The following is a 27,240-nucleotide window of genomic DNA, read 5'->3' as shown; positions in this document are numbered from 1 at the left end:
TTCTAGGGTATACCCAAGAATGGTTGAGGACCACTTCCGATGCCTGGGTACGGGAAGTCGTCACTCGAGGTTACGCCGTATCCTTCAAGAATCGTCCCCCTCATCGATTTTGCCTGACAGACGTCCCTTCAGATCAGGTGAAGGCAAAAACTCTTCATTTGGTGGTACAGTCCCTCCTGGACACAGGAGTGGTAGTACAGGTGCCTGGAGAGGCAAGGGGTGCTATTCACCGCTGTTCCTAGTCCCGAAACTGAATGGGTTCTCCCGGCCCATTCTCAACCTTAAGTCCTTGAACAAATTTGTGAAAGTCTCCAAGTTTAGTATGGAAACTCTTTGCTCTATTGTTCTGGCCTTGGAACCTGGGGATTATATGGTCTCCCTGCACATACAGGATGCTTACCTGCATATTCCCATCGCAGTGTCGCTTCAGCAGTACCTGAGGTTTGTGGTTGGCTACCTCCATTATCAATTTTGGGCTTTACCTTTTGGTTTGACCACGGCTCCACGAGTCTTCACCAAGGTCATGGCGGTAATGACGGCTGTACTCCACCGTCAAGGGGTCAGGATCCTACCGTACCTGGACGACTTGTAGATCCTGGCAAATTCCCCAGAAATTCTCCTATGCCATCTAAATCTGACTATCCAGTTTCTGCAAGCCCACGGGTGGCTCATCAACTGGAAGAAATCTTCCCTGGTCCCTGCTCAGAGCATGGTGCACCTGGGGGCGTTGTTGTACACTCACAACCAGCGGTTGTTCTTGTCTCAGGAGAAAGTCTTGAAACTTCAGGACAGGATTTGATGCTTCCTATCTCGTCCGCAAGTGTCTATACATTTGGCAATGCAAGTGCTAGGTCTTATGGTGTCGGCTTTCGACATGGTGGAGTACTCTCAATTTCCATTCCCGCCCTCTGCAGAAGCTGATTCTTGCCAAGTGGGACGGCCTGCCTCACCGGATCAGTTCTCAAATGATCTCTTTGTCTCCGGAGGTCCGTCTGTCACTGAGCTGGTGGCTTCAGGACCAACGATTGAGCAAGGGTCGTCCCTTCTGGATCTCCAACTGGGTCCTTCTGACGACGGATTCCAGTCTGTGAGGTTGGGGCTCAGTGTTGGAGCAACACTCCCTTCAGGGTCGGTGGACCAAGGAGGAGTCTCTCCTCCCAATAAACATTCTGGAATTGCGGGCGGTGTTCAACTAATTGAATTTGGCCCAGCATTTAATACAGAACAGACCTGTTCAAGTACAGTCGGACAACGCCACCACGGTGGCATACATCAATCATCAAGGTGACACTTGAAGCCGCATGGCAATGAGGGAAGTATCACGGATTCTTCAGTGGGCGGAACGCCATCTGCCAGCCATATCGGCAGTGTTCATTCCGGGGGTCCTACACTGGGAAGTGAACTTTCGCAGTCGTCAGGACGTACACGCCAGAGAGTGGAGCCTCCATCCAGAAGTGTTTCAACTCCTCGTGGACAAGTGCGGTCTTCCAGATGTGTAACTGATGGCATCTTGACACAATCACAAGGTTCTGGTCTTCGGAGCAAGGACAAGGGATCCTCAAGCAGCGTTCGTGGACGTACTGGCAATTCCATGGAACTTTCGGCTGCCATACGTGTTCCCTCCAGTGTCACTCCATCCCAGAGTAATAAGGAAGTTCAAGCAAGAAGGAGGAAACCTACTTCTGATCACTCCAGCATGGCCCAGACGGCATTGGTTCTCAGACCTTCAGGGTCTCTCGATAGAGCGTCCCCTTCTACTTCCGCATCGCCCAGATCTCGTTCAGGGCCCCTGTGTATATCAGGATTTAGCCCGATTGGCTTTGACGGCGTGGCTCTTGAAGCTTCCGCCTTAAGGGCCAAAGGATTTTCTGAATCAGTCATTCAAACCATGTTGAAGGCCCGGAAACCGACCTCTGCTCGGATTTATTATAGGGTCTGGAGTTCTTACTTTGCTTGGTGTGCATCTAACAATCATGACGCTTACAAGTTTAGTACGACCAAACTTTTGGCCTTTCTACAACAGGGCCTGGACTTGGGCCTTCATCTGGCCTCCATTAAGGTTCATATTTCTGCCTTGTCGGTTTGGTTCCAGAGAAAATTTGCAAATTTACCTGATGTTCATACATTCACTCAGGGTCTGTTGCGGATTCAACCTCCTTACGTCCCGCCTGTGGCTCCTTGGTACTTGTCGGTGGTTCTGGAGGCATTGCAAGGGTCTCTGTTTGAGCCTCTTGAATCTGCAGGCCTTAAGTGGCTTTCTCTTAAGGTGGTGTTTCTGCTGGCTACTGCCTCTGCCAGACGGGCGTCAGATTTGGGTGCCTTGTCCTGTAAGTCACCATATCTGATTTTTCACCGTGACCGTGCGGCTTTTAGAACACGTCCCGGGTACCTACCTAAGGTGGTGTCTTCTTTCCACCTTAATCAGGAGATTGTGGTTCCGGCCTTTGCTTCTCCTGCATTGTCTTCCAAAGAGCAGTCTTTGGATGTGGTACGGGCTCTCCGTATCTATGTGAAGAGGACGGCTCCTATCAGGAAGTCTGATTCTCTCTTTGTACTGTTTGGTTTTCACAAACGTGGCTGGCCTGCTCACAAGCAGACCTTGGCCAGATGTATTAGAATGGTGATTGTACATGCTTATGTACAGGCTGGTCGTCCAGCTCCTGTTACTATAAAGGCCCATTCTACTCGGTCTGTTGGATCTTCTTGGGCGGCCCACCATGGTGTGACCGGCTACGTGTTCCTCAGTGAACACAGTCATAAGGTTCTATGCTTTCGATACTTCCACCTCCCAGGATGCTTCCTTTGGACGCCGGGTTTTTGTGCCCGCTACAGTGCATCCCCTCCTATAAGGAACTGCTTTAGAACATCCCCAATGTCATTCCCTGTGGAGCCTAGCAGAAAACGAGATTTATGACAAGAACTTACCGTTGTTAAATCTCTTTCTGCGAGGTACACTGGGCTCCACAGGGCGCCCACCCCCACAGGGCGCACACTTAGCTTCTTTGGGTTGGTATGGCATTAGCCGCTGACACTTTCTCCTGTCGTGAGAGTGTGGTGTATGTGGCTACTAACAGTTGTCGTCTCTTTTGCCTGCTACTGCATTGGACTGGTTAACAAAAACTGAGCTCCTGTGCATGGAGGCGGGGTTATAGAGGAGGCGGTGCTATGCATTCTGGGAAGAAGGTAAAAGCTTTGAGCCTGTTGGTGCCTCGGATTAAGATCTTACTCTACACCTCAATGTCATTCCCTGTGGAGACCAGTGTACCTCGCAGAAAGAGATTTAACAACGCTAAGTTCCTACCATAAATCTATTTTTTTTTGGTGTTTTTATATGTACTGTACTGGGGCATTATATGTATGTGGCACTGTACAACATGACAAAAAACGAGGTTATGATATGAGGTCATACTCCTACAAACGTTATACCGAAAGGTGTGCGCACAAAAATGGGGTGTAGCTTTGTGACAACTATGCCACGCCCCTTTTTGTGTGCGCGCATGATAGTGGCGCTTGCCTACAGATCTTTTCTGGCTCTTTGCCTCTGACTGGTTGGCCACCCCTGCTCTAAAGCTTTGGATGGGTAACTAATCTATATCATGCCCCTAATATTGACTACGTTGATGTTATATTAATATACCAATGGTCTGGTTTATTATACCTATGGGTTTTTTTTTTAATACCTGTTTTGATTAATTACAATTTTTTCTACCCTATTGGTGTGCTGGTCCCTCATACTTTACCTCCACAAGAGGTGAGCTTTCCCTTTTTCTGATGATGTAGACAAATGGCACTTGAAAAAAAAGTCTACCCACCTGCCACTTACCCTTTTTGATCACTGTTTCTGCTGCTGAAAGGAGAGCGGAGTATGAAATGTGCAAAGGGCTGGGGTGAATTCTGATGATGTGTGTGGGATAAGCCAGGATGACATGGAGAGAAATGATCTGACACAAACTTGCTCCAAGTCACCCCAAACAAGCCAAAAAGCATCCCTGCACACTCTGGAGGTACACCAGTGCTAATCTAGGAGCAAAAAAAACATGTTTGGCAAACAAACGACACGACATGTCGACCGCATGTCTGACACAAACTTGCTCCAAGTCACCCCAAACAAGCCAAAAAGCATCCCTGCACACTCTGGAGGTACACCAGTGCTAATATAGGACCAAAAAAACATGTTTGGCAAACAAACGACACGACATGTCGACCGCATGTCTGACACAAACTTGCTCCAAGTCACCCCAAACAAGCCAAAAAGCATCCCTGCACACTCTGGAGGTACACCAGTGCTAATATAGGAGCAAAAAAACATGTTTGGCAAACAAACGACACGACATGTCGACCGCATGTCTGACACAAACTTGCTCCAAGTCACCCCAAACAAGCCAAAAAGCATCCCTGCACACTCTGGAGGTACACCAGTGCTAATATAGGAGCAAAAAAACATGTTTGGCAAACAACCGACACGACATGTCGACCGCATGTCTGACACAAACTTGCTCCAAGTCACCCCAAACAAGCCAAAAAGCATCCCTGCACACTCTGGAGGTACACCAGTGCTAATATAGGAGCAAAAAAACATGTTTGGCAAACAACCGACACGACATGTCGACCGCATGTCTGACACAAACTTGCTCCAAGTCACCCCAAACAAGCCAAAAAGCATCCCTGCACACTCTGGAGGTACACCAGTGCTAAAATAGGAGGTAAAAAAACAGTTTTAGCAAACAAACGACACAACATGTCGACCGCATTGATACCGACACACACTAAAATCAGCCCAAACTAGCCAAAAAGCATCCCTGCACACTCTGGAGGTACACCAATGTAAAAGCATGACCCAAAAAGTCATTTTAAGAAAAATAAAAAAAAACGTGAAAAACTACCCCAAAACACAAAACTCCCTAAAAAAATGCAGCAATACAAGCAGGAGCTATACACATACCTGCACACATATATATATATACATACCCCAAACACCCCATGTACACCTCATGGCAACCCCTACTACACAAACGCATACATGCAACACCAGACCCACATGTGGTACTTACCTAAAAATGTAGAAATAGCTCCAAAAACGACTCTCCTCCAGGGTAACAGGTATCCTCCTGTCTGTCCTGGATTAAAGCCTGCTGGGTGTCCAAACGATACCACAGCAAACAACCAATTTGCTAGCTCTGCACCTCCTCACACCTCTCTGCAGGTTCACAAAATGGCTGCTGAGCACGCAGCAAACAAGCCCTAATAAAGGGCTGCAAACGGCGGGAAGTCGAATTCAGGACGCCCACTACTCGACGATTGGTCCGTTATCCGCCAAGGGGAGTGTCGAATACGTTTTGCATTGCATATGGTGAATTCATGGTCCCGGCGGCAGGGCTGCAGCTGTCGAGTACAGGCGAATCTTAAAACGGACGAAAAAAAGGCGCAATTCGTCCGGAATTGCATATACCCCTTTGCCTGCTCACAGATTAACCACAGAGCAGGCTACAGACATGTAGAGCGTAGACGTACTGTATTCTTCCTCAGGATAACAGAAGTCCTAGAATGACAGATTTTTCATTGTTCATGTGGTGCCTATTTAATGAATAACTGACAGCCAACAACTCCATTTCCATAAGGACTTAGTTGAGGAATACATTAGGTGATATATATTGGACGATATGCAGTTTTGAGGCAACTTGGAACAATGTATCGCCCACATTCCATAGTGCGTACATATTCCGCGTTCACGTGTGTTGTCAGCAGGGTCGTCCAGACAGATGTGCTACACGGCAGATTGGCCGAACCCACTGCAGGGTGGAAGGATATATTGCACGTTCGTACACCCGATCATGCAGTGTGTACGGCTGACTGACATATCCTTCCACTGGGGCTTGGGTCAGCTAGGATAACAATCATTTCTGAGGTGTACCCAGCCTTATAGCCTACTCCAAAAAGGATCATAGTTTCTATTCAATCTACTCATGGTTTGCTCAGTACATTGGTGGCAGAGATCCTGATACAGTCAGCCAAAGCCCCAGGCTCTGAGAACACATTAATAGGTGCTGTGGTTTGTACAGATGTATTTGTTACTTCTCTTGCCAGTGTAATTGACCCAAATCAAACTGTAATTGTGGAAGGATTATGTCACTCCTCTTGCTGCCTTCCCAGATCTGACACAAGGCAAAAGGTTATTTAAACAATGTCTGACATCTGCAACTGAATAGTAACCACAACCGCCTAGAATACCTCAAGATAAATAAATCTTAATGAAGTTTTATAAGTAATGTACAAGGATCACTCATATGAAGGTTCCCCAACTAGGTATATAATCAGCACAAAGATTAAAAAATGATAAATTCCATTATGTCACCTTTATGCCGCCCTTGTTGTATAACGGTCAGTATGAAAAGTGAGCATTTAATGAATTGCAGATCTACTTATTATTATTCAATAATTTGAACAAGTGATAGCCCGTCCAGATATCTGTTGCTGAAGATGTAGAAATGTTTAGGTTTCTATTTAATATCTTTATTAAACCAGTAACCAGACATGCCTGTATCACACAACTCATACAGGAAACAAAATTCTCCTAACTCATGGCCTTCAAGCATGGCATAGCAATGTGAGTGGTACCCATCTCTCCAGGGGGTATATTTACTAAAGTGTGGGTTTTTAGAAGTGGAGATGTTGCCCATAGCAACCAATCACAATCTACTTGTCATTTATCTAGCACATTCTTGACGATAATAGCTAGAATCTGATAGGTTGCTATGGGCAACATCTCCAATTCTGAAAACCTGCATGTTAGTAAATATACCTCCAGATAGCTTTGCCAGAATATGTAATAGTAAAGAGTGCCATGTTTGAGCACAGGTCCTCTATTGCAGGCATTCCCAACCATGGTCCTCAAGGCACACTAACAGTGCAGGTTTTAGGGATATCCAGGCTTCAGCACAGGTGACTTAATTAGTAGCTCAGTTATTTTGATTTAACCATCTGTGCTGCAGCCTGGATATCACTAAATCCTGCACTGTTGATGTGCCTTGAGGACCGTGGTTGGGAATGCCTGCTCTATTGACATAGGTGGCCATTTGAAGTGTTGTTTGGTATGACATTCCTAGTTATCATATCTAATCCTTCTCTTGTCAGGTGGTGGGTGAGCCTAAGCAGAATCGGAAGCTTGTTGCAGATATTTCCCTGAAGAATCCATTGTCCGAGCCTCTGGTTGGATGCTGCTTCACTGTGGAGGGAGCTGGTCTAACAGAAGAGGTGGTGCGGAAAGAACTGTGAGTTATGGTGAAGAGAATGAAAAGAAAGGGGGTGGCAATATATGCAGTATTAAAATATTAGTGGTAAGTAGTAATCACAAATCATAACAATGTGCTCTGTTTTGCTACAGTGAGGACCCTGTGGAACCCGGGCAGGTTGCCAAAGTGCGAGTAGATCTCATTCCGCAGTTACCTGGACTACGCAAATTGGTGGTGGATTTTGAGAGTGATCGTCTAAAAGGGGTAAAAGGTCATAAGAATGTCATCATTGCTCCTCTTCCAAAGTGAAAGACGCAGACACTGCAGCAGCTCAGCTCCAGCCACCATGATACATACTGGTCATGTAAAATAAGACTGTTTTAACCTCTATGCAGCTATATTTACTCTGCGCTCAGAAGCTTGTGACTTTTGCTCTGTGCATTAAAACACTCTGTGCCATACAAGTCTGAACCGCACAATGATGTTTTAGATCTTGGCAATGCAGTGGTCAGATGTCGTTCCTCTTTGTAACCTGCACCCAGCCTGCTTGCCTGGTCCAAAAGTATACAGAGGATTACAATTCAGGGATACAGATTTATTACAGTGCTGTAAATAACACTTTGTATCCAAGCATTAAAAGAACATTTATATAAAAATGACACAAGAATCTTCAAGCTGTGTTTTCTTGAGTACTGACCTTTCTTTACTTCCCCAAGCAATATTCTATTCCTCTACCAACTCTATTCCTGGAAGATGTGTGTTAACAGGAGTCAGTCTGTGACTCAGGCCACATGGAATCACTTAGATAGAGTGACTGCAGGCCTGCCTGGCTCCAGTACAACTGGGGCAGGTGCTCTGGAAGGCCTCATGCATCTCCAGCACAACCTCCCCCACTTTACTTCCAAACATTCTCCTGATCAACAGTGTCGCAGTGGAGAGTCGGATATAACCACTGAGCGACTAACGCTTTGGTCCTTACCTGCAAATCATACTGTATAGTACTGGTCATTCCCTCCCATTAGTCGCCATTTCCTTCCTTGCTGCTTAACGTTTTGGTTTAGTAGAGACATGGACACACCCCTTAATCATCGTTCATGACATCTAACATAACATCATTTTGTAATATAGTGAATTGTTATACCCAACTCACTCTCACAGCTACTTTTACTTAAAATGCGCATGAACTCCTCAAAGGCATAAAAATTCAATTTGCCAACCTTACACTTTAGGACCTATTTATTAAGACTATCACAACTGAACATCAAGTGAAAACAAGTGTTAACTACATGATTTTAGTATCATTGTTATTTACCAAAAGCTGAATGCAGAAGAGGTTCAGAGAAATCTCCTGCATTCAGGTTAAAACAATCTCACTTTATTTCAATCAGAACTACGCTTCTCTCCAATTTATCAAGCTCTGACAAGCAAGCGTTGTTTGTTCCCTCCCGGGCAGCCAGAACTTGCACAGTAGGTGAGTCCGTAGGATCCCTGCAATAAATTGATCGTGTAAGCAATTCTCTCTTCTATAGGATGGGCTCTTATCAGAGCCAATGTTCCAGCAAGAGGATTTTGAATAATTGGTCCGAAACGTCATTCCTTATGGCTGTTTGATAATTAGGCACTTTCAGGATCTACGTATGTAAACAACTTGCCATGTTAAATAACATCCATTTCCTACAGGTCATGTGGTAGGGAACATAGATTGTAAGCTCCACTGGGATCGAGACTGGTATGAATGACCTAGCATTTTTTCAGTAAAGCTATGCGAATTAGAAGTGTGCTACATAAATACCTGATCATAAATATTACCTGTTCACAATAGTACAAAGCTACCTCGGCTTTAATTTACTTAGAAAGTGTATTTGACTAATCGAACCACTGCCTAAATAGGCAGAGTGGCTAGACTGTTTCCTCAGTAGCACACAGTTGGGTCTAGCCAGGGCCTGAGCTTTGTAGTATGTATGTTCTTTCTGTGTTTCAGCACAAAGGATCATTGTGTGTGTGTGTGTGTGTGTGTGTGTGTGTTAGGGGACTGTAAGTCCATTGTGGCCGAGACGGAGAGGAATATTTTGTATTGGCACTACAGTAACAATAATAATTCAATCTTTAACAGCAATAGGAGATGAGAGTACGGCTCTTGTGGGCAGCAGTGACCTGCTCTGTCACAGACTGCCCCCATTTTCACTAACTGTAATGATGAGGAGAGGAATGGAACAAGCATGAATCCACATAAGTTATTTATACCCCTTTCACACTGCCAATGCCGGATCCCACCCGGGAATTGGAAGCGGGTCCTTCACGGGTGGGATCCGGCATTGGCAGCTGCTGCAGGCTTTCCCAACCCGGCAATATGCCGGGCGGATTGCCATAGCGTGGGGGGGGGGGGTGAGCGGAGCCGGCGGCGGAGATGGCGCTGGGAGATGAGCTCATCTCCACACCGCCTCTACCTATGTATACCTATCTAGTAAACGGGTCCCTGGTCGCATCGACCCGGGAGCCCGTTTACGCAGCCACTGGCCCGGTATTCAACCCGGGTATAACACTGCTTTATTCCCGGGTTATTCCCGGGTTGAATTGCCGGGTCAGGTGACCCGGGATTTCAGCTATGCCCCTTTCACACCACCGCCGACCCGGCAATATGCCGGATCGATATCGGGTTATTTGTGTGGTGTGAAAGGGGTATAAGCTGAATGTGCAGTGTTCCCAAACACAATAAAGTAGCAGTGTGAGGCCTCATTAAACTAGTGCAAGAAAACCAGCAAGCAATAGATTAAAAAAAAAACCTGGATTTATGAATGTAATTTTAACAATACAGAACATTCTGCAACACAGAATGTGACAGCAGATAAGAACTACTTGGCCCTTATACATGCACACACTGACAAACTAGGGCTAATTGCTAATAAGCTTTCATTTATAATGCATTTTCCTAATTTGATAAATTGACAATGTTATTCCCTATTTTGCTACTGTACAAAAGTAATAAAAAAAAAAAAAGATTTTAAACCTACCGGTAAATCTTTTTCTCCTAGTCCGTAGAGGATGCTGGGGACTTCGTAAGGACCATGGGGTATAGACAGGCTCCGCAGGAGACATGGGCACTATAAAGAACTTTTAGTATGGGTGTGCACTGGCTCCTTCCTCTATGCCCCTCCTCCAGACCTCAGTTAGAGAACTGTGCCCAGAGGAGATGGACTTTGGGGGTAATTCCAAGTTGATCACAGCAGGAAATTTTTTAGCAGTTGGGCAAAACCATGTGCACTGCAGGTGGGGCAGATATAACATGTGCAGAGAGAGTTAGATTTGGGTGGGTTATTTTGTTTCTGTGCAGGGTAAATACTGGCTGCTTTATTTTTACACTGCAAATTAGATTGCAGATTGAACACACCACACCCAAATCTAACTCTCTCTGCACATGTTAAATCTGCCTCCCCTGCAGTGCACATGGTTTTGCCCAACTGTTAAAAAAAATTCCTGCTGCGATCAACTTGGAATTACCCCCAATATGAGGAAAGGATTTTGTTAATCTAAGGGCAAGATTCATACCAGCACACACCAATCATACCATATAACCTGGAATATACGCAACCAGTTAACAGTATGAACAAAAAACAGTATCAGTCAAAGACCGATCACAACTGTAACATAACCCTTATGTAAGCAACAACTATATACAAGTCTTGCAGATTTAGTCCGCACTGGGACGGGCGCCCAGCATCCCCTACGGACTAGGAGAAAAAGATTTACCGGTAGGTTTAAAATCTTATTTTCTCTTACATCCTAGAGGATGCTGGGCACTCCGTAAGGACCATGGGGATTATACCAAAGCTCCAGAACGGGCGGGAGAGTGCGGATGACTCTGCAGCACCGACTGAGCAAACGCAAGGTCCTCATCAGCCAGGGTACCAAACTTGTAGAATTTTGCAAATGTGTTTGAACCCGACCAAGTAGCTGCTCGGCAAAGCTGAAATGCAGAGACGCCTCGGGCAGCTGCCCAAGACGAGCCCACCTTCCTAGTGGAATGGGCCTTCACTGAATTTGGTAACAACAATCCAGCCGTAAAATGAGCCTGCTGAATCGTGTTACAGATCCAGCAAGCCATAGTCTGCTTAGAAGTAGGAGCGCCAATCTTGTTGGCCGCATACAGGACAAACAGAGTCTCTGTTTTCCTAACCCTAGCCGTCCTGGCTACATAAATTTTTAAGGCCCTGACTACATCCAGGGACTTGGAGTCTTCCCAGTCCCTCGTAGCCACAGTCACCACAATAGGTTCGTTCATATGAAATGAAGACACCACCTTAGGCAAAAATTGAGGACGTGTCCTCAATTCAGCTCTATCCGCATGGAAAATCAAATAGGGGCTCTTGTGGGACAAGGCCGCCAATTCTGACACCCGCCTTGCAGATGCCAAGGCCAATAACATGACCACCTTCCACTTGAGAAATTTTAAATCCACTGTTTGAAGAGGTTCAAACCAGTGAGATTTCAGGAAACTTAACACCACGTTAAGGTCCCAGGGTGCCACTGGGGGCACAAAGGGGGGCTGGATGTGCAGCACTCCCTTCACAAACGTCTGGACTTCTGGCAGAGAAGCCAATTCCCTCTGGAAGAATATAGATAGGGCCGAAATCTGTACCTTAATGGAGCCTAACTTCAGGCCCATATCCACTCCTGTCTGTAGAAAGTGGAGAAACCGACCCAGATGGAATTCTTCCGTAGGAGCCTTCTTGGCTTCACACCAAGATTCATACTTCCGCCAAATACGGTGATAGTGCTTTGCTGTCACCTCCTTCCTAACCTTCATCAGAGTAGGGATGACTTCCTCCGGAATACCCTTCCCAGCTAGGATTCGGTGTTCAACCGCCATGCCGTCAAAGGTAACCGCGGTAAGTCTTGGAACACACATGGCCCCTGCTGTAACAGGTCCTCCCTGAGAGGAAGAGGCCATGGATCTTCTGTGAGCATTTCTTGAAGATCTGAGTACCAGGCCCTTCGAGGACAATCTGGAACAATGAGTATTGTCTGCACTCTTCTTTGTCTTATGATTCTCAATATTTTTGAGATGAGAGGAAGAGGAGGAAACACATAGACCGACTGAAACACCCACGGTGTCACTAGGGCGTCTACTGCTACTGCCTGAGGGTCCCGCGACCTGGCACAATACCTCCGAAGCTTCTTGTTGAGGCGTGACGCCATCATGTCTATTTGAGGAATTCCCCAACTACTTGTTATCTCTGCAAAAACTTCCTGATGAAGTCCCCACTCTCCGGATGGAGATCGTGTCTGCTGAGGAAGTCTGCTTCCCAGTTGTCCACTCCCGGAATGAAGACAGCTGACAGAGTGCTTACCTGATTTTCCGCCCAGCAAAGAATCCTGGTGGCTTCTGCCATTGCCACTCTGCTCCTTGTCCCGCCTTGGCGGTTTACATGAGCCACGGCTGCGACGTTGTCTGACTGAATCAGAACCGGTAGGTCGCGAAGAAAATTCTCCGCTTGTCGTAGGCCGTTGTATATGGCCCTTAATTCCAGTATGTTGATGTGTAGACAAGCCTCCTGGCTCGACCATAATCCCTGAAAGTTTCTTCCTTGTGTGACTGCTCCCCACCCTCGGAGGCTCGCGTCCATGGTCACCAGAACCCAGTCCTGAATGCCGAACCTGCGACCCTCTAGAAGGTGAGCACTCTGCAGCCACCACAGGAGAGACACCCTGGCCCTGGGGGACAGGGATATTTTCTGATGCATTTGTAGATGGGACCCGGACCACTTGTCCAGAAGGTCCCACTGAAAAGTCCTCGCATGAAACCTGCCGAAGGGGATGGCCTCGTAGGCTGCCACCATTTTTCCCAGCACACGAGTGCATTGAAGAACAGACGCTCTTTTTGGTTTTAGCAGGTCTCTGACCATGTTCTGGAGATCCTGTGCTTTTTCCAATGGAAGAAAAACCCTCTTTTGTTCCGTGACGAGACTCATGCCTAGGAATGACAGCCAAGTCGTTGGAACCAATTGTGACTTTGGCAGATTGAGAATCCAACCATGCTGTTGCAGCACTTTCAGGGAGAGCGACACGCTCTTCAGCAATTGGTCTCTCGATCTCGCCTTTATCAGGAGATCGTCTAAGTATGGGATAATTGTGACCCCCTGCTTGCGCAGGAGCACCATCATCTCCGCCAATACCTTGGTGAAAATCCTCGGGGCCGCGGAAAGCCCAAACGGCAACGTCTGAAACTGGTAATGACAGTCCTGTACAGCGAATCTCAGGTACTCCTGATGAGGGGGGTAAATCGGGACACGAAGGTATGCATCCTTTATGTCTAGTGACACCATCAAATCCCCCCCTTCCAGGCTGGATATTACAGCACGGAGCAATTCCATCCTGAATTTGAACTTTTTCAAGTACAGGTTTAGGGATTTTAGATTTAAAATGGGTCTGACCGAACCATCCGGCTTCGGGACCACAAACAGGGTAGAATAATACCCTTTTCCCTGCTGGGCCAGGGGGACCTTGACCACCACCTGCTGTTGACAAAGCTTTTGAATTGCAGCTAACACCACTTCCCTCTCCGGGGGTGAAGCTGGCAAGGCCGACTTGAAAAATCGTCGAGGGGGCACCTCTTCGAATTCCAACCTGTAGCCTTGGGAGACCATTTCCATCGCCCAAGGATCCACGTCTGAAAGCATCCAGATCTGGCTGAAAAGTCGAAGGCGTGCCCCCACTGGTGCGGACTCCCTTAGGGGAGCCCCAGCGTCATGCGGTGGATTTGTAGAAGCCGGGGAGGACTTCTGCTCCTGGGAACTAGCCGAAGCAGGTGTTCTCTTTCCTCTACCCTTACCTCTGGCAAGGAAGGAGGAACCCCGACCTCTTCTGGACTTATGCGACCGAAAGGACTGCATCTGATACTGTGGAGTTTTCTTTTGCTGTTGGGACAAAAGGTAAAAAAGGTAGATTTACCCGCGGTAGCTGTGGCAACCAGGTCCGCGAGCCCCTCCCCAAACAACACTTCACCCTTGTAAGGTAAAACCTCCATATGCTTCTTTGAGTCTGCATCACCCGTCCATTGGCGGGTCCATAGAGCTAGTCTCGCAGAAATCGCCATGGCATTGGCTCTGGAACCCAGCAGCCCAACGTCTCTTTGAGCGTCCCTCATATATAAGACTGCGTCTTTAATGTGAGCTAAGGTTAATTAAAACGGTATCCCTGTCTAGGGTATCAAGGCCAGCTGACAAGGTATCTGTCCATGCTGCAACTACCCATGCCGATGCTATCGCCGGACTGAGCAAAGCACCTGTATGCGCATAAATAGACTTTAAAGTAGTCTCCTGCCTGCGATCAGCAGGATCCTTGAGGGCTGCCGTGTCCGGAGACGGTAGTGCCACCTTCTTTGACAGGTGTGTTAAAGCCTTGTCCACCCTGGGAGAGGATTCCCAACGTACCCTGTCCTGTGCAGGGAAAGGATACGCCATAAGAACCCTTTTGGGAATCTGCAATTTTTTATCTGGAGTTTCCCAAGCTTTTTCAAATAACTCGTTAAGCTCATGAGATGGGGGAAAGGTTACCTCAGGTTTCTTTTCCTTATACATGCGCACCCTCATGTCAGGGACAGAGGGGTCATCTGTGATGTGCAAAACATTTTATTGCAATAATCATACAGTGAATACTTTTTGCCACCCTTGAGTGCAATTTAGCATCATCGTAGTCGACACTGGAATCAGAATCCGTGTCGGTATCCGTGTCTACTATTGGGGACAGGGGACATTTTTGAGACCCAGAAGGGCCCTGTGACCCAGTCCAATCCGAGGATTGACTCCCTGATTTCTCCCTGGACTCAGCTTTGTCCAGTCTCTTATGTAATGAGGCCACACTTGCATTTAACATATGCCACAGGTCCATCCAATCATGCGTCGGCGTTGCCGACGGAAACACACCTCATCTGCTCCACCTCCTCCTTGGACGAGCCTTCCGCTTCAGACATGCCGACACACACGTACCGACACCCCCACACACACAGGGATATATCTATAGGGGGACAATTCCCCAACAAGGCCCTTTGGAGAGACAGAGAGAGAGTATGCCAGCACACGCCCAGCGCAAACTGACACTGGAATAAACCCAGACAGCGCTATATATATATATATATATATATATATATATATATATATATATATATATATATATATCTCAATGTTATACACTCACTGCGCCAATAATTGTGCCCCTCCCCCCCCCCTCTTTTCCAGCCCTCTGTCACCGAGTTCAGCAGGGGAGAGTCCGGGGAGCCAGCTTCTGTGGAGAAAATGGCGCTGTTGGTGCTGAGGGATCAAGCTCCGCCCCCTCCAGCGGCGGGCTTCGGTCCCGCTGTAATTTAAAAAAAAATGGGGGATCTCTACATTTACTGCCCAGCAGCCTAATGTGCCCTGAAATGCCAGTCCGGAGGTTTATTGCTGCCCAGGGCGCCCCCCCTGCGCCCTGCACCCATCAGTGCCCGTTCTGTGTGTGTAGTGTGTGGGAGCAATGGCGCGCAGCGTTACCGCTGCGTGCTTACCTCAGTGAAGATCTAAAGTCTTCTGCCGCCTTGAAGTCTTCTTTTCTTCTTATACTCACCCGGCTTCTATCTTCCGGCTCTGCGAGGAGGACGGCGGCGCGGCTCTGGGACGAACGGCGGGGTGAGACCTGCGTTCCGATTCCCTCTGGAGCTAATGGTGTCCAGTAGCCCAAGAAGCAGAGCCTATCATTTAAGTAGGTCTGCTTCTCTCTCCTCAGTCCCACGAAGCAGGGAGCCTGTTGCCGGCAGTGCTCCCTGAAAATAAAAAACCTAACAAAATTCTTTTTTCAGAGAAACTCTGGAGAGCTCCTCTGTAATGCACCCTATCTCCTCTGGGCACAAAATCTTACTGAGGTCTGGAGGAGGGGCATAGAGGGAGGAGCCAGTGCACACCCATACTAAAAGTTCTTTATAGTGCCCATGTCTCCTGCCGTGCCCGTCTATACCCCATGGTCCTTACGAAGTCCCCAGCATCCTCTAGGACGTAAGAGAAATAAGATTTTAAACCTACCGGTAAATCTTTTTCTCCTAGTCCGTAGAGGATGCTGGGGACCATGGGGTATAGACGGGCTCCGCAGGAGACATGGGCACTCTAAGACTTTAGATGGGTGTGAACTGGCTCCTCCCTCTATGCCCCTCCTCCAGACCTAAGTTAAAGAACTGTGCCCAGAGGAGACGGACAGTACGAGGAAAGGATTTTTGTTAATCTAAGGGCGAGATACATACCAGCCCACACCATACATACCGTACAACCTGGCATACACTAAACCAGTTAACAGCATGAACAAAACAGCATCAGCCAGAGACTGATCTCAACTGTAACATAACCCTTATGTAAGCAACAACTATATACAAGCCTTGCAGAAATAGTCCGCACTGGGACGGGCGCCCAGCATCCTCTACGGACTAGGAGAAAAAGATTTACCGGTAGGTTTAAAATCTTATTTTCGCTTACGTCCTAGAGGATGCTGGGGACTCCGTAAGGACCATGGGGATTATACCAAAGCTCCAGACCGGGCGGGAGAGTGCGGATGACTCTGCAGCACCGATTGAGCAAACATGAGGTCCTCATTAGCCAGGGTATCAAACTTGTCGAATTTTGCTAAAGTTTTTGAACCTGACCAAGTAGCTGCCCGGCAAAGCTGTAATGGCGAGACGCCTCGGGCAGCCGCCCAAGAAGAGCCCACCTTCCTAGTGGAATGGGCCTTTACCGAATTAGGTAACGGCAATCCAGCCGTAGAATGAGCCTGCTGAATCGTGTTACAGATCCAGCGAGCAATAGTCTGCTTAGAAGCAGGAGCGCCAACCTTGTTGGCCGCATACAGGACAAACAGTGCCTCTGTTTTCCTAACTCGAGCCGTCCTGGCTACATAAATTTTTAAGACCCTGACTACATCAAGGGACTTGGAATCCTCCAAGTCACCCGTAGCCACAGGCACCACAATAGGTTGGTTCATATGAAACGACAAAACCACCTTAGGTAGAAATTGAGGACGAGTTCTCAACTCTGCTCGATCCACATGGAAAATCAGATAGGGGCTCCTGTGAGACAAGGCCGCCAATTCGGACACCCGCCTTGCAGATGCCAAGGCCAACAACATGACCACTTTCCAAGTGAGAAATTTTAATTCAACCGTTTGAAGAGGTTCAAACCAGTGTGACTTAAGGAACTGTAACACCACGTTGAGGTCCCACGGTGCCACTGGGGGCACAAAAGGAGATTGGATGTGCAGCACTCCCTTTACAAAAGTCTGGACTTCTGGGAGAGAAGCCAATTCCTTCTGAAAGAATATAGATAATGCCGAAGACTGCACCTTAATGGAGCCTAACTTTAGGCCCATATCCACTCCTGTCTGTAGAAAATGGAGAAAACGACACAGCTAAAAATCTTCCGTAGGAGCATTCTTGGCTTCACACCAAGATACATATTTCCGCCAGATACGGTGATAATGTTTCGCCGTCACCTCCTTCCTAGCTTTTATCAGAGTAGGGATGACTTCCCCCGGAATACCTTTCCTAGCAAGGATTTGGGGTTCAACCGCCATGCCATCAAACGTAACCGCGGTAAGTCTTGGAACACGCAGGGCCCCTGTTGCAACAGATCCTCCCTGGGAGGAAGAAGCCATGGATCTTCTGTGAGCATTTCCTGAAGATCTGAATACCAGGCTCTTCGAGGCCAATCCGGAACAATGAGTATTGTCTGCACTCTTTTTCGTCTTATGATTCTCAATATTTTTGAGATGGGCGGAAGAGGAGAGAACACATATACCGACTGAAAAACCCATGGTGTCACCAGGGCGTCCACCGCTACTGCCTGAGGGTCCCTCGACCTGGAAAAATACATCCGAAGTTTCTTGTTGAGGTGCCATCATGTCTATTTGAGGAAGTCCCCAACGACTTGTTATCTCTGCAAAAACTTCTTGATGAAGACCCCACTCTCCTGGATGGAGATCGTGTCTGCTGAGGAAGTCCGCCTCCCAGTTGTCCACTCCTGGAATGAAGACTGCTGACAGAGCGCTTACGTGATTTTCCGCCCAGCGAAGAATCCTGGTGGCTTCCGCCATTGCCACTCTGCTCCTTGTCCCGCCTTGGCGGTTTACATGCGCCACGGCTATAACATTGACTGAATCAGAACGGGTAGGTCGCAAAGATTCTCTGCTTGTCGTAGGCCGTTGTATATGGCCCTTAATTCCAGCACGTTGATGTGTAGACAAGCCTCCTGGCTTGACCACAGTCCCTGAAAATTTCTTCCTTGTGGGACTGCTCCCCATCCTCGGAGGCTCGCGGCCGTGGTCACTAGAACCCAGTCTTGAATGCCGAACCTGCGACCCTCTAGCAGGTGAGCACTCTGAAGCCACCACAGGAGAGACACCCTGGCCCTGGGGGACAGGCTTATTTTCTGATGTATTTGTAGATGGGACCCCGACCACTTGTCCAGAAGGTCCCACTGAAACGTCCTCGCATGGAACCTGCTGAAGGGGATGGCCTCGTAGGCTGCCACCATTTTTCCCAATACTCGAGTGCATTGATGAACGGACACTCTTTTTGGTTTTAGCAGGTCCCTGACCATGTTCTGGAGTTCCTGGGCTTTTTCCGTTTGGAGAAAAACCCTCTTCTTTTCCGTGTCCAGAATCATACCCAAAAATGACAGCCGAGTTGTCGGAATCAACTGCGACTTTGGTAGATTTAGGATCCAGCCGTGTTGCTGCAGCACTCTCAGGGAGAGCGACACGCTTTTTAATAATTGATCTCTCGATCTCGCTTTTATCAGGAGATCGTCCAAGTATGGGATAACTGTGACTCCTTGCCTGCGCAGGAGCGCCATCATTTCTGCCATTACCTTGGTGAAAATCCTCGGGGCCGTGGAAAGCCCAAACGGCAACGTCTGAAACTGGTAATGACAATCCTGTACAGCGAATCTCAGGTACGCCTGATGAGGGGGATAAATGGGGACATGAAGGTATGCATCCTTTATGTCTAGTGATACCATAAAATCCCCCCCTTCCAGGCTGGAGATCACTGCCCGGAGAGATTCCATCTTGGAATTTGAACCTTTTCAAATTAGTGATGAGCGGGTTTGGTTTCTCGGAAACCGAACCCCCCCGAACGTCACCCTTTTTATACGGGTCCGAGCCATACTCGGATTCTCCCGTATGGCTCGGGTAACCCGAGCGCGCCCGAACGTCATCACCCCGCTGTCGGATTCTCGCGAGATTCAGATTCTATATAAGCAGCCGCGCGTTGCCGCCATTTTCACTCGTGCATTGGAAATGTTAGGGAGAGGACGTGGCTGGCGTCCTCTCCGTTATTGTTGAACTTGATTGTGCTGTGCACTATTGCTTAATTGTGGGGAGGGCTGGGGAGCAGCTGTATAATATAGGAGGAGTACAGTGCAGAGTTTTGCTGATCAGTGACCACCAGTTATCCGTTCTCTGCCTGAAAAAAACGCTCCATATCTGTGCTGTATATATATATATATATATATATATATATATATGTGCTCACACTGCTTAATTGTGGGGACTGGGGAGCAGCTGTATTATATAGCAGGAGTACAGTGCAGAGTTTTGCTGACAGTGACCACCAGTATACGTTGTCTGCCTGAAAAACACTCCATATCTGTGCTCAGTGTGCTGCTTTATTGTGGGGACTGGGGACCACCAGTATAATATTATATAGGAGGAGTACAGTGCAGAGTTTTGCTGACCAGTGACCACCAGTATATAATATATAGCATTACGGTACAGTAGGCCACTGCTGTACCTACCTCTGTGTCGTCATTAAGTATACTATCCATCTACATTCTATACCTGTGGTGCATTTTAGTTTTGCAGTTTGCTGACACAGTGACCACCAGTATACTATATATAATAGCAGTACGGTACGGAAGGCCACTGCTGTACCTACCTCTGTGTCGTCATTAAGTATACTATCCATCTACATTCTATACCTGTGGTGCATTTTAGTTTTGCAGTTTGCGGACACAGTGACCATCAGTATATATAGCAGTACGGTACGGAAGGCCACTGCTCTACCTACCTCTGTGTCGTCAAGTATACTATCCATCCATACCTGTGGTGCATTTCAGTTGTGCGCAGTATATATAGTAGTAGGCCATTGCTATTGATACTGGCATATAATTCCACACATTAAAAAATGGAGAACAAAAATGTGGATGTTAAAATAGGGAAAGATCAAGATCCACTTCCACCTCGTGCTGAAGCTGCTGCCACTAGTCATGGCCGAGACGATGAAATGCCATCAACGTCGTCTGCCAAGGCTGATGCCCAATGTCATAGTAGAGAGCATGTAAAATCCAAAAAACAAAAGTTCATTAAAATTACCCAAAAATCAAAATTAAAAGCATCTGAGGAGAAGCGTAAACTTACCAATATGCCATTTACGACACGGAGTGGCAAGGAACGGCTGAGGCCCTGGCCTATGTTCATGGCTAGTGGTTCAGATTCACATGAGGATGGAAGCACTCATCCTCTCGCTAGAAAAATGAAAAGACTTAAGCTGGCAAAAGCACAGCAAAGAACTGTGCGTTCTTCTAAATCACAAATACCCAAGGAGAGTCCAATTGTGTCGGTTGCGATGCCTGACCTTCCCAACACTGGACGGGAAGAGCTTGCGCCTTCCACCATTTGCATGCCCCCTGCAAGTGCTGGAAGGAGCACCCGCAGTCCAGTTCCTGATAGTCAAATTGAAGATGTCACTGTTGAAGTACACCAGGATGAGGATATGGGTGTTGCTGGCGCTGGGGAGGAAATTGACAAGGAGGATTCTGATGGTGAGGTGGTTTGTTTAAGTCAGGCACCCGGGGAGACACCTGTTGTCCGTGGGACGAATATGGCCATTGACATGCCTGGTCAAAATACAAAAAAAATCAGCTCTTCGGTGTGGAATTATTTAAACACAAATGCGGACAACAGGTGTCAAGCCGTGTGTTGCCTTTGTCAAGCTGTAATAAGTAGGGGTAAGGATGTTAACCACCTCGGAACATCCTCCCTTATACGTCACCTGCAGCGCATTCATCATAAGTCAGTGACAAGTTCAAAAACTTTGGGCGACGGCGGAAGCAGTCCACTGACCACTAAATCCCTTCCTCTTGTAACCAAGCTCCTGCAAACCATATCACCAACTCCCTCAGTGTCAATTTCCTCCTTACCCAGGAAAGCCAATAGTCCTGCAGGCCATGTCACTGGCAAGTCTGACGAGTCCTCTCCTGCCTGGGATTCCTCCGATGCATCCTTGAGTGTAACGCCTACTGCTGCTGGCGCTGCTGTTGTAGCTGCTGGGAGTCAATCGTCATCCCAGAGGGGAAGTCGGAAGACCACTTGTACTACTTCCAGTAAGCAATTGACTATCCAACAGTCCTTTGCGAGGAAGATGAAATATCACAGCAGTCATCCTGCTGCAAAGCAGATAACTCAGGCCTTGGCAGCCTGGGCGGTGAGAAACATGGTTCCGATATCCACCGTTAATTCAGAGCCAACTAGAGACTTGATTGAGGTACTGTGTCCCCGGTACCAAATACCATCTAGGTTCCATTTCTCTAGGCAGGCGATACCGAAAATGTACACAGACCTCAGAAAAAGTCACCAGTGTCCTAAAAAATGCAGTTGTACCCAATGTCCACTTAACCACGGACATGTGGACAAGTGGAGCAGGGCAGACTCAGGACTATATGACTGTGACAGCCCACTGGGTAGATGTATTGCCTCCCGCAGCAAGAACAGCAGCGGCGGCACCAGTAGCAGCATCTCGCAAACGCCAACTCGTTCCTAGGCAGGCTACGCTTTGTATCACCGCTTTCCATAAGAGGCACACAGCTGACAACCTCTTACGGGAACTGAGGAAGATCATCGCAGAATGGCTTACCCCAATTGGACTCTCCTGGGGATTTGTGACATCGGACAACGCCAGCAATATTGTGCGTGCATTACATCTGGGCAAATTCCAGCACGTCCCATGTTTTGCACATACATTGAATTTGGTGGTGCAGAATTATTTAAAAAACGACAGGGGTGTGCAAGAGATGCTGTCGGTGGCCCGAAGAATTGCGGGCCACTTTCGGAATTCAGCCACCGCGTACAGAAGACTGGAGCACCACCAAACATTCCTGAACCTGCCCTGCCATCATCTGAAGCAAGAGGTGGTAACGAGGTGGAATTCAACCCTCTATATGCTTCAGAGGATGGAGGAGCAGCAAAAGGCCATTCAAGCCTATACATCTGCCCACGATATAGGCAAAGGAGGGGGAATGCACCTGACTCAAGCGCAGTGGAGAATGATTTCAATGTTGTGCAAGGTTCTGCAACCCTTTAAACTTGCCACACGTGAAGTCAGTTCAGACACTGCCAGCCTGCGTCAGGTCATTCCCTTCATCAGGCTTTTGCAGAAGAAGCTGGAGACATTGAAGGAGGAGCTAAAACAGAGCGATTCCGCTAGGCATATGGGACTTGTGGATGGAGCCCTTAATTCGCTTAACCAAGATTCACGGGTGGTCAATCTGTTGAAATCAGAGCACTACATTTTGGCCACCGTGCTCGATCCTAGATTTAAAACCTACGTTGTATCTCTCTTTCCGGCAGACACAAGTCTGCAGAGGTTCAAAGACCTGCTGGTGAGAAAATTGTCAAGTCAAGCGGAACGTGACCAGTCAACATCTCCTCCTTCACATTCTCCCGCAACTGGGGGTGCGAGGAAAAGGCTAAGAATTCCGAGCCCACCCGCTGGCGGTGATGCAGAGCAGTCTGGAGCGAGTGCTGACATCTGGTCCGGACTGAAGGACCTGCCAACGATTACTGACATGTCGTCTACTGTCACTGCATATGATTCTCTCACCATTGAAAGAATGGTGGAGAATTATATGAGTGACCGCATCCAAGTAGGCACGTCAGACAGTCCGTACGTATACTGGCAGGAAAAAGAGGCAATTTGGAGGCCCTTGCACAAACTGGCTTTATTCTACCTAAGTTGCCCTCCCTCCAGTGTGTACTCCGAAAGAGTGTTTAGTACAGCCGCTCACCTTGTCAGCAATCGGCGTACGAGGTTACTTCCAGAAAATGTGGAGAAGATGATGTTCATCAAAATGAATTATAATCAATTCCTCCGTGGAGACATTCACCAGCAGCAATTGCCTCCACAAAGTACACAGGGACCTGAGATGGTGGATTCCAGTAGGGAAGAATTAATAATCTGTGAGGAGGGGGATGTACACAGTGAAAGGGGTGAGGAATCGGAGGATGATGATGAGGTGGACATCTTGCCTCTGTAGAGCCAGTTTGTGCAAGGAGAGATTGATTGCTTCTTTTTTTGGTGGGGGCCTAAACCAACCAGTCATTTCAGTCACAGTCGTGTGGCAGACCCTGTCGCTGAAATGATGGGTTCGTTAAAGTGTGCATGTCCTGTTTATATACAACATAAGAGTGGGTGGGAGGGCCCAAGGACAATTCCATCTTGCACCTCTTTTTTCTTTAATTTTTCTTTGCATCATGTGCTGTTTGGGGACAATTTTTTTGAAGTGCCATCCTCTCTGACACTGCAGTGCCACTCCTAGATGGGCCAGGTGTTTGTGTCGGCCACTTGTGTCGCTTAGCTTAGCCATCCAGCGACCTCGGTGCAAATTTTTTGGACTAAAAATAATATTGTGAGGTGTTCAGAATAGACTGGAAATGAGTGGAAATTATGGTTATTGAGGTTAATAATACTATGGGATCAAAATGACCCCCAAATTCTATGATTTAAGCTGTTTTTGAGGGTTTTTTGTAAAAAAACACCCAAATCCGACAAAAAATTTTCGGTGAGGTTTTGCCAAAACGCGTCCGAATCCAAAACACGGCCGCGGAACCGAATCCAAAACCCGAAAAATGTCCGGTGCACATCTCTATTTCAAATACAGGTTCAGGGATTTTAGATTCAGAATGGGTCTGACCGAGCCATCCGGCTTCGGGACCACAAACAGGATTGAATAGTACCCTCTTCCCTGTTGCATTAGGGGAACTTTGATAATCACTTACTGTTGACACAGCTTTTGTTGGCAAAGCCGATTTGAAAAATTGGCGAGGAGGCACTTCTTCGAACTCCAGTTTGTAGCCTTGGGACACCATTTCGATCGCCCAAGGATCCAAATCCGACTGAACCCAGACCTGGCTGAAGAGTTGAAGACGTGCCCCCACCGGTGCGGACTCCCTCAGCGGAGCCCCAGCGTCATGCGGTGGATTTTGTACAGGCCGGGGAAGACTTTTGTTCCTGGGAACAAGCCGTAGCAGGCGTTCTTTTCCCTCTACCTTTACCTCTGGCGATGAAGGAAGAGCCCCGACCCTTTCTGAACTTATGCGACCGAAAGGACTGCATCTGATATTGAGGTGTTTTCTTTTGCTGTGGGGGAACATAAGGCAAAAAAGAAGACTTACCCGCGGTAGCCGTGGAAACCAGGTACGCGAGGCCCTCCCCAAATAAAACCTCACCCTTGTAAGGTAAAGTTTCCATATGTCTTTTTGAATCGGCATCACCCGTCCATTGGCGGGTCCACAGGGACCGTCTAGCAGAAATTGCCATGGCATTGGCTCTTGAGCCCAACAGTCCAATGTCTCTCGCAGCCTCTCTCATATATAACGCTGCGTCTTTAATGTGACCCAAGGTCAACAAAATGCTATCCTTATCTAGGGTGTTAATGTCAGATGACAAGTTATCTGCCCATGCAGCAATTGCGCTACCCACCCATGCCGATGCTACTGCCGGTCTGAGCAAGGCACCCGTATGCGTATAAATTGATTTTAAGGTAGTTTCCTGTCTGCGATCGGCAGGATCCTTGAGGGCTGCCGTGTCTGGAGATGGTAGCACCACCTTTTTGGACAAGTGCGTTAAAGCCTTGTCCACTGTGGGTGAGGATTCCCACCGTAACCTGTCCTGTGAGGGGAAAGGATACGCCATAATAATTCTCTTGGGAATCTGCAGTTTCTTGTCTGGAGTTTCCCAAGCTTTTTCAAATAAGGCGTTCAGCTCATGAGATGGGGGAAACGTTACCTCAGGTTTCTTTTCCTTAAACATGCAGACCCTCGTGCCAGGGACAGAGGGGTCCTCTGTGATACGCAAAACATCTTTTATTGCAATAATCATATAATGAATGCTCTTGGCCACCCTTGGGTGTAACCTCGCATCATCATAGTCGACACTGGAGTCAGAATCCGTGTCGGTATCAGTGTCTGCTATCTGGGAAAGGGGACGTTTATGAGACCCCGAAGGGCCTTGTGACACAGTCAAAGCCATGGATTGACTCCCAGCTTTTTCCCTGGACTCTGCTTTGTCCAATCTTTTATGTAATAAAGTCACATTTGCATTTAAAACATTCCACATATCCAACTAATCAGGTGTCGGCGGTGCCGACGGAGACACCACAATCATCTGCTCTGCCTCCTCCCTAGACGAGCCTTCCGCTTCAGACATGCCGACACATGCCGACACACACGTACTGACCCCCGGAGCCAGTCTATACCCCATGGTCCTTACGGAGTCCCCAGCATCCTCTAGGACGTAAGAGAAATATACAAAAATAAATTCTTTGCAACAATGTGTTTCCCAATTAGTGACTATTGTTGCAAATTTTCAAGTTCAATGTACTGTATGAACCTTTTTGTCAATTATATTGCTATACTATACAAGCTTCCCACATCACACTATGGGGCAGATGTATTAAGCCTGGAGAAGGGATAAATCAGTGATAAGTGCAAGGTGATAACGCACGAGCAAATCATTACGGATTTGAAAAATGACAGGAGCTGACTGGCTGGTGCGTTATCACCTTGCAGTTATCACCGGTTTATCACCTTTTTTTTTATCCCTTCTCCAGGTTAATACATCTGCCCCCATGTTCCTTCTACTGTCTTACCGGTAGCCTCCATTCTCATTGCACTGCCCATGTCACAGATAGTCCTGTCCTCACACACAATCCCACCAGTGAACAGGTCACAGATTTGGCACTACAATTCTGAATGAAGGGGACTGTCCAGAAAACAGGATGTTGTTGTTGTTGCTAAATATTCCAATCATGGTTTCTGGTTGCACACAGGCAAAGGGAGCCACTTCCACTAAGAAATAGCCACACTGCCATTCTCAACTCAGAAATGTTGGGAACTGGCTCCCTGCCATGATGTACTATAGTGCTACTACCCCATTCATCTATACACAGTGGAAGCGGACACTTATTTGTGTTTAAGCATTTAGCGCTCACAGCCACATCTTCCAGAGCTGCGCACACTTTTCCACCACATACTCCAGAGCCTGTGCTGTACACGTCACCATCCAATTGCACTCAAGTTTCTTGCTAGATTATATTATATGCAATAATATTTAATCTCGAACAAGTATATACTTAGAGACCTTTTTCACAGCTCAAACCGGGTGTGGTATGGCTGACCGCTGGTCATCATACCGACACCGGGATCCCGGCGGGGAGGGGCAAGTGCAGCAAGTCCCTTGCAAGCTCGGTGGCGACCGTCCCACTCTATGGGTGTCATGGACACCCACAAATGGAAATAGTCCCTGTTGGTCGGCAGCCGACCGGTGGGATAGTGAGGGGGTGGGTTTTGGGGAAGGTCATGTGACAGTCGGTCTGCTGACCGCCAGTCACATGAATACCACCCCTCAAAATATACGTTATGGTAAGAACTTACCGTTGATCGGTATTTCTCCTATGTCCACAGGATAACAATGGGATATGATGGAGCGACAGCGGATTGGCACCAAATAATCACAAGTTTCAGTCCTCCCAGGATGCAACGGGCCCATCCATACATCCGCGCCCACTGGCTCAGGCAAATCAGTTGTATTCCAAAGCATTTAGGCAGGAGCATTATGTAGAACCCTATTCAGGCGAGAAGAACACACATGCACACCCTTCCATGCAAGAGGGAAGATTTTAGTGAGTATAAAGATCCTCAAATCAGGTGCGTCAGTGTGGGATCC

At 47.6% G+C, this 27,240-nt stretch overlaps 1 protein-coding gene across 1 annotated transcript in view; it reads left to right on the top strand.

The window, feature by feature from the left end:
* TGM2 (transglutaminase 2) overlaps nt 1–7,903 on the top strand; it is a 60,847-nt gene extending 52,944 nt beyond the window's left edge. Inside the window, exons 12-13 of the mRNA XM_063960378.1 lie at nt 7,132–7,268; nt 7,382–7,903. Coding sequence (XP_063816448.1) covers nt 7,132–7,268; nt 7,382–7,538 — 294 coding nt within the window. The 3' untranslated portion in view covers nt 7,539–7,903. The remainder of the gene's footprint in view (nt 1–7,131; nt 7,269–7,381) is intronic.
* The last annotated feature ends 19,337 nt before the right edge of the window (nt 7,904–27,240 follow it).

This window comes from Pseudophryne corroboree, chromosome 3 (assembly GCF_028390025.1).
Source record: "Pseudophryne corroboree isolate aPseCor3 chromosome 3, aPseCor3.hap2, whole genome shotgun sequence".
NCBI classification, from domain to species: domain Eukaryota; kingdom Metazoa; phylum Chordata; class Amphibia; order Anura; family Myobatrachidae; genus Pseudophryne; species Pseudophryne corroboree.
This window is presented reverse-complemented; position numbering and strand designations above follow the sequence as displayed.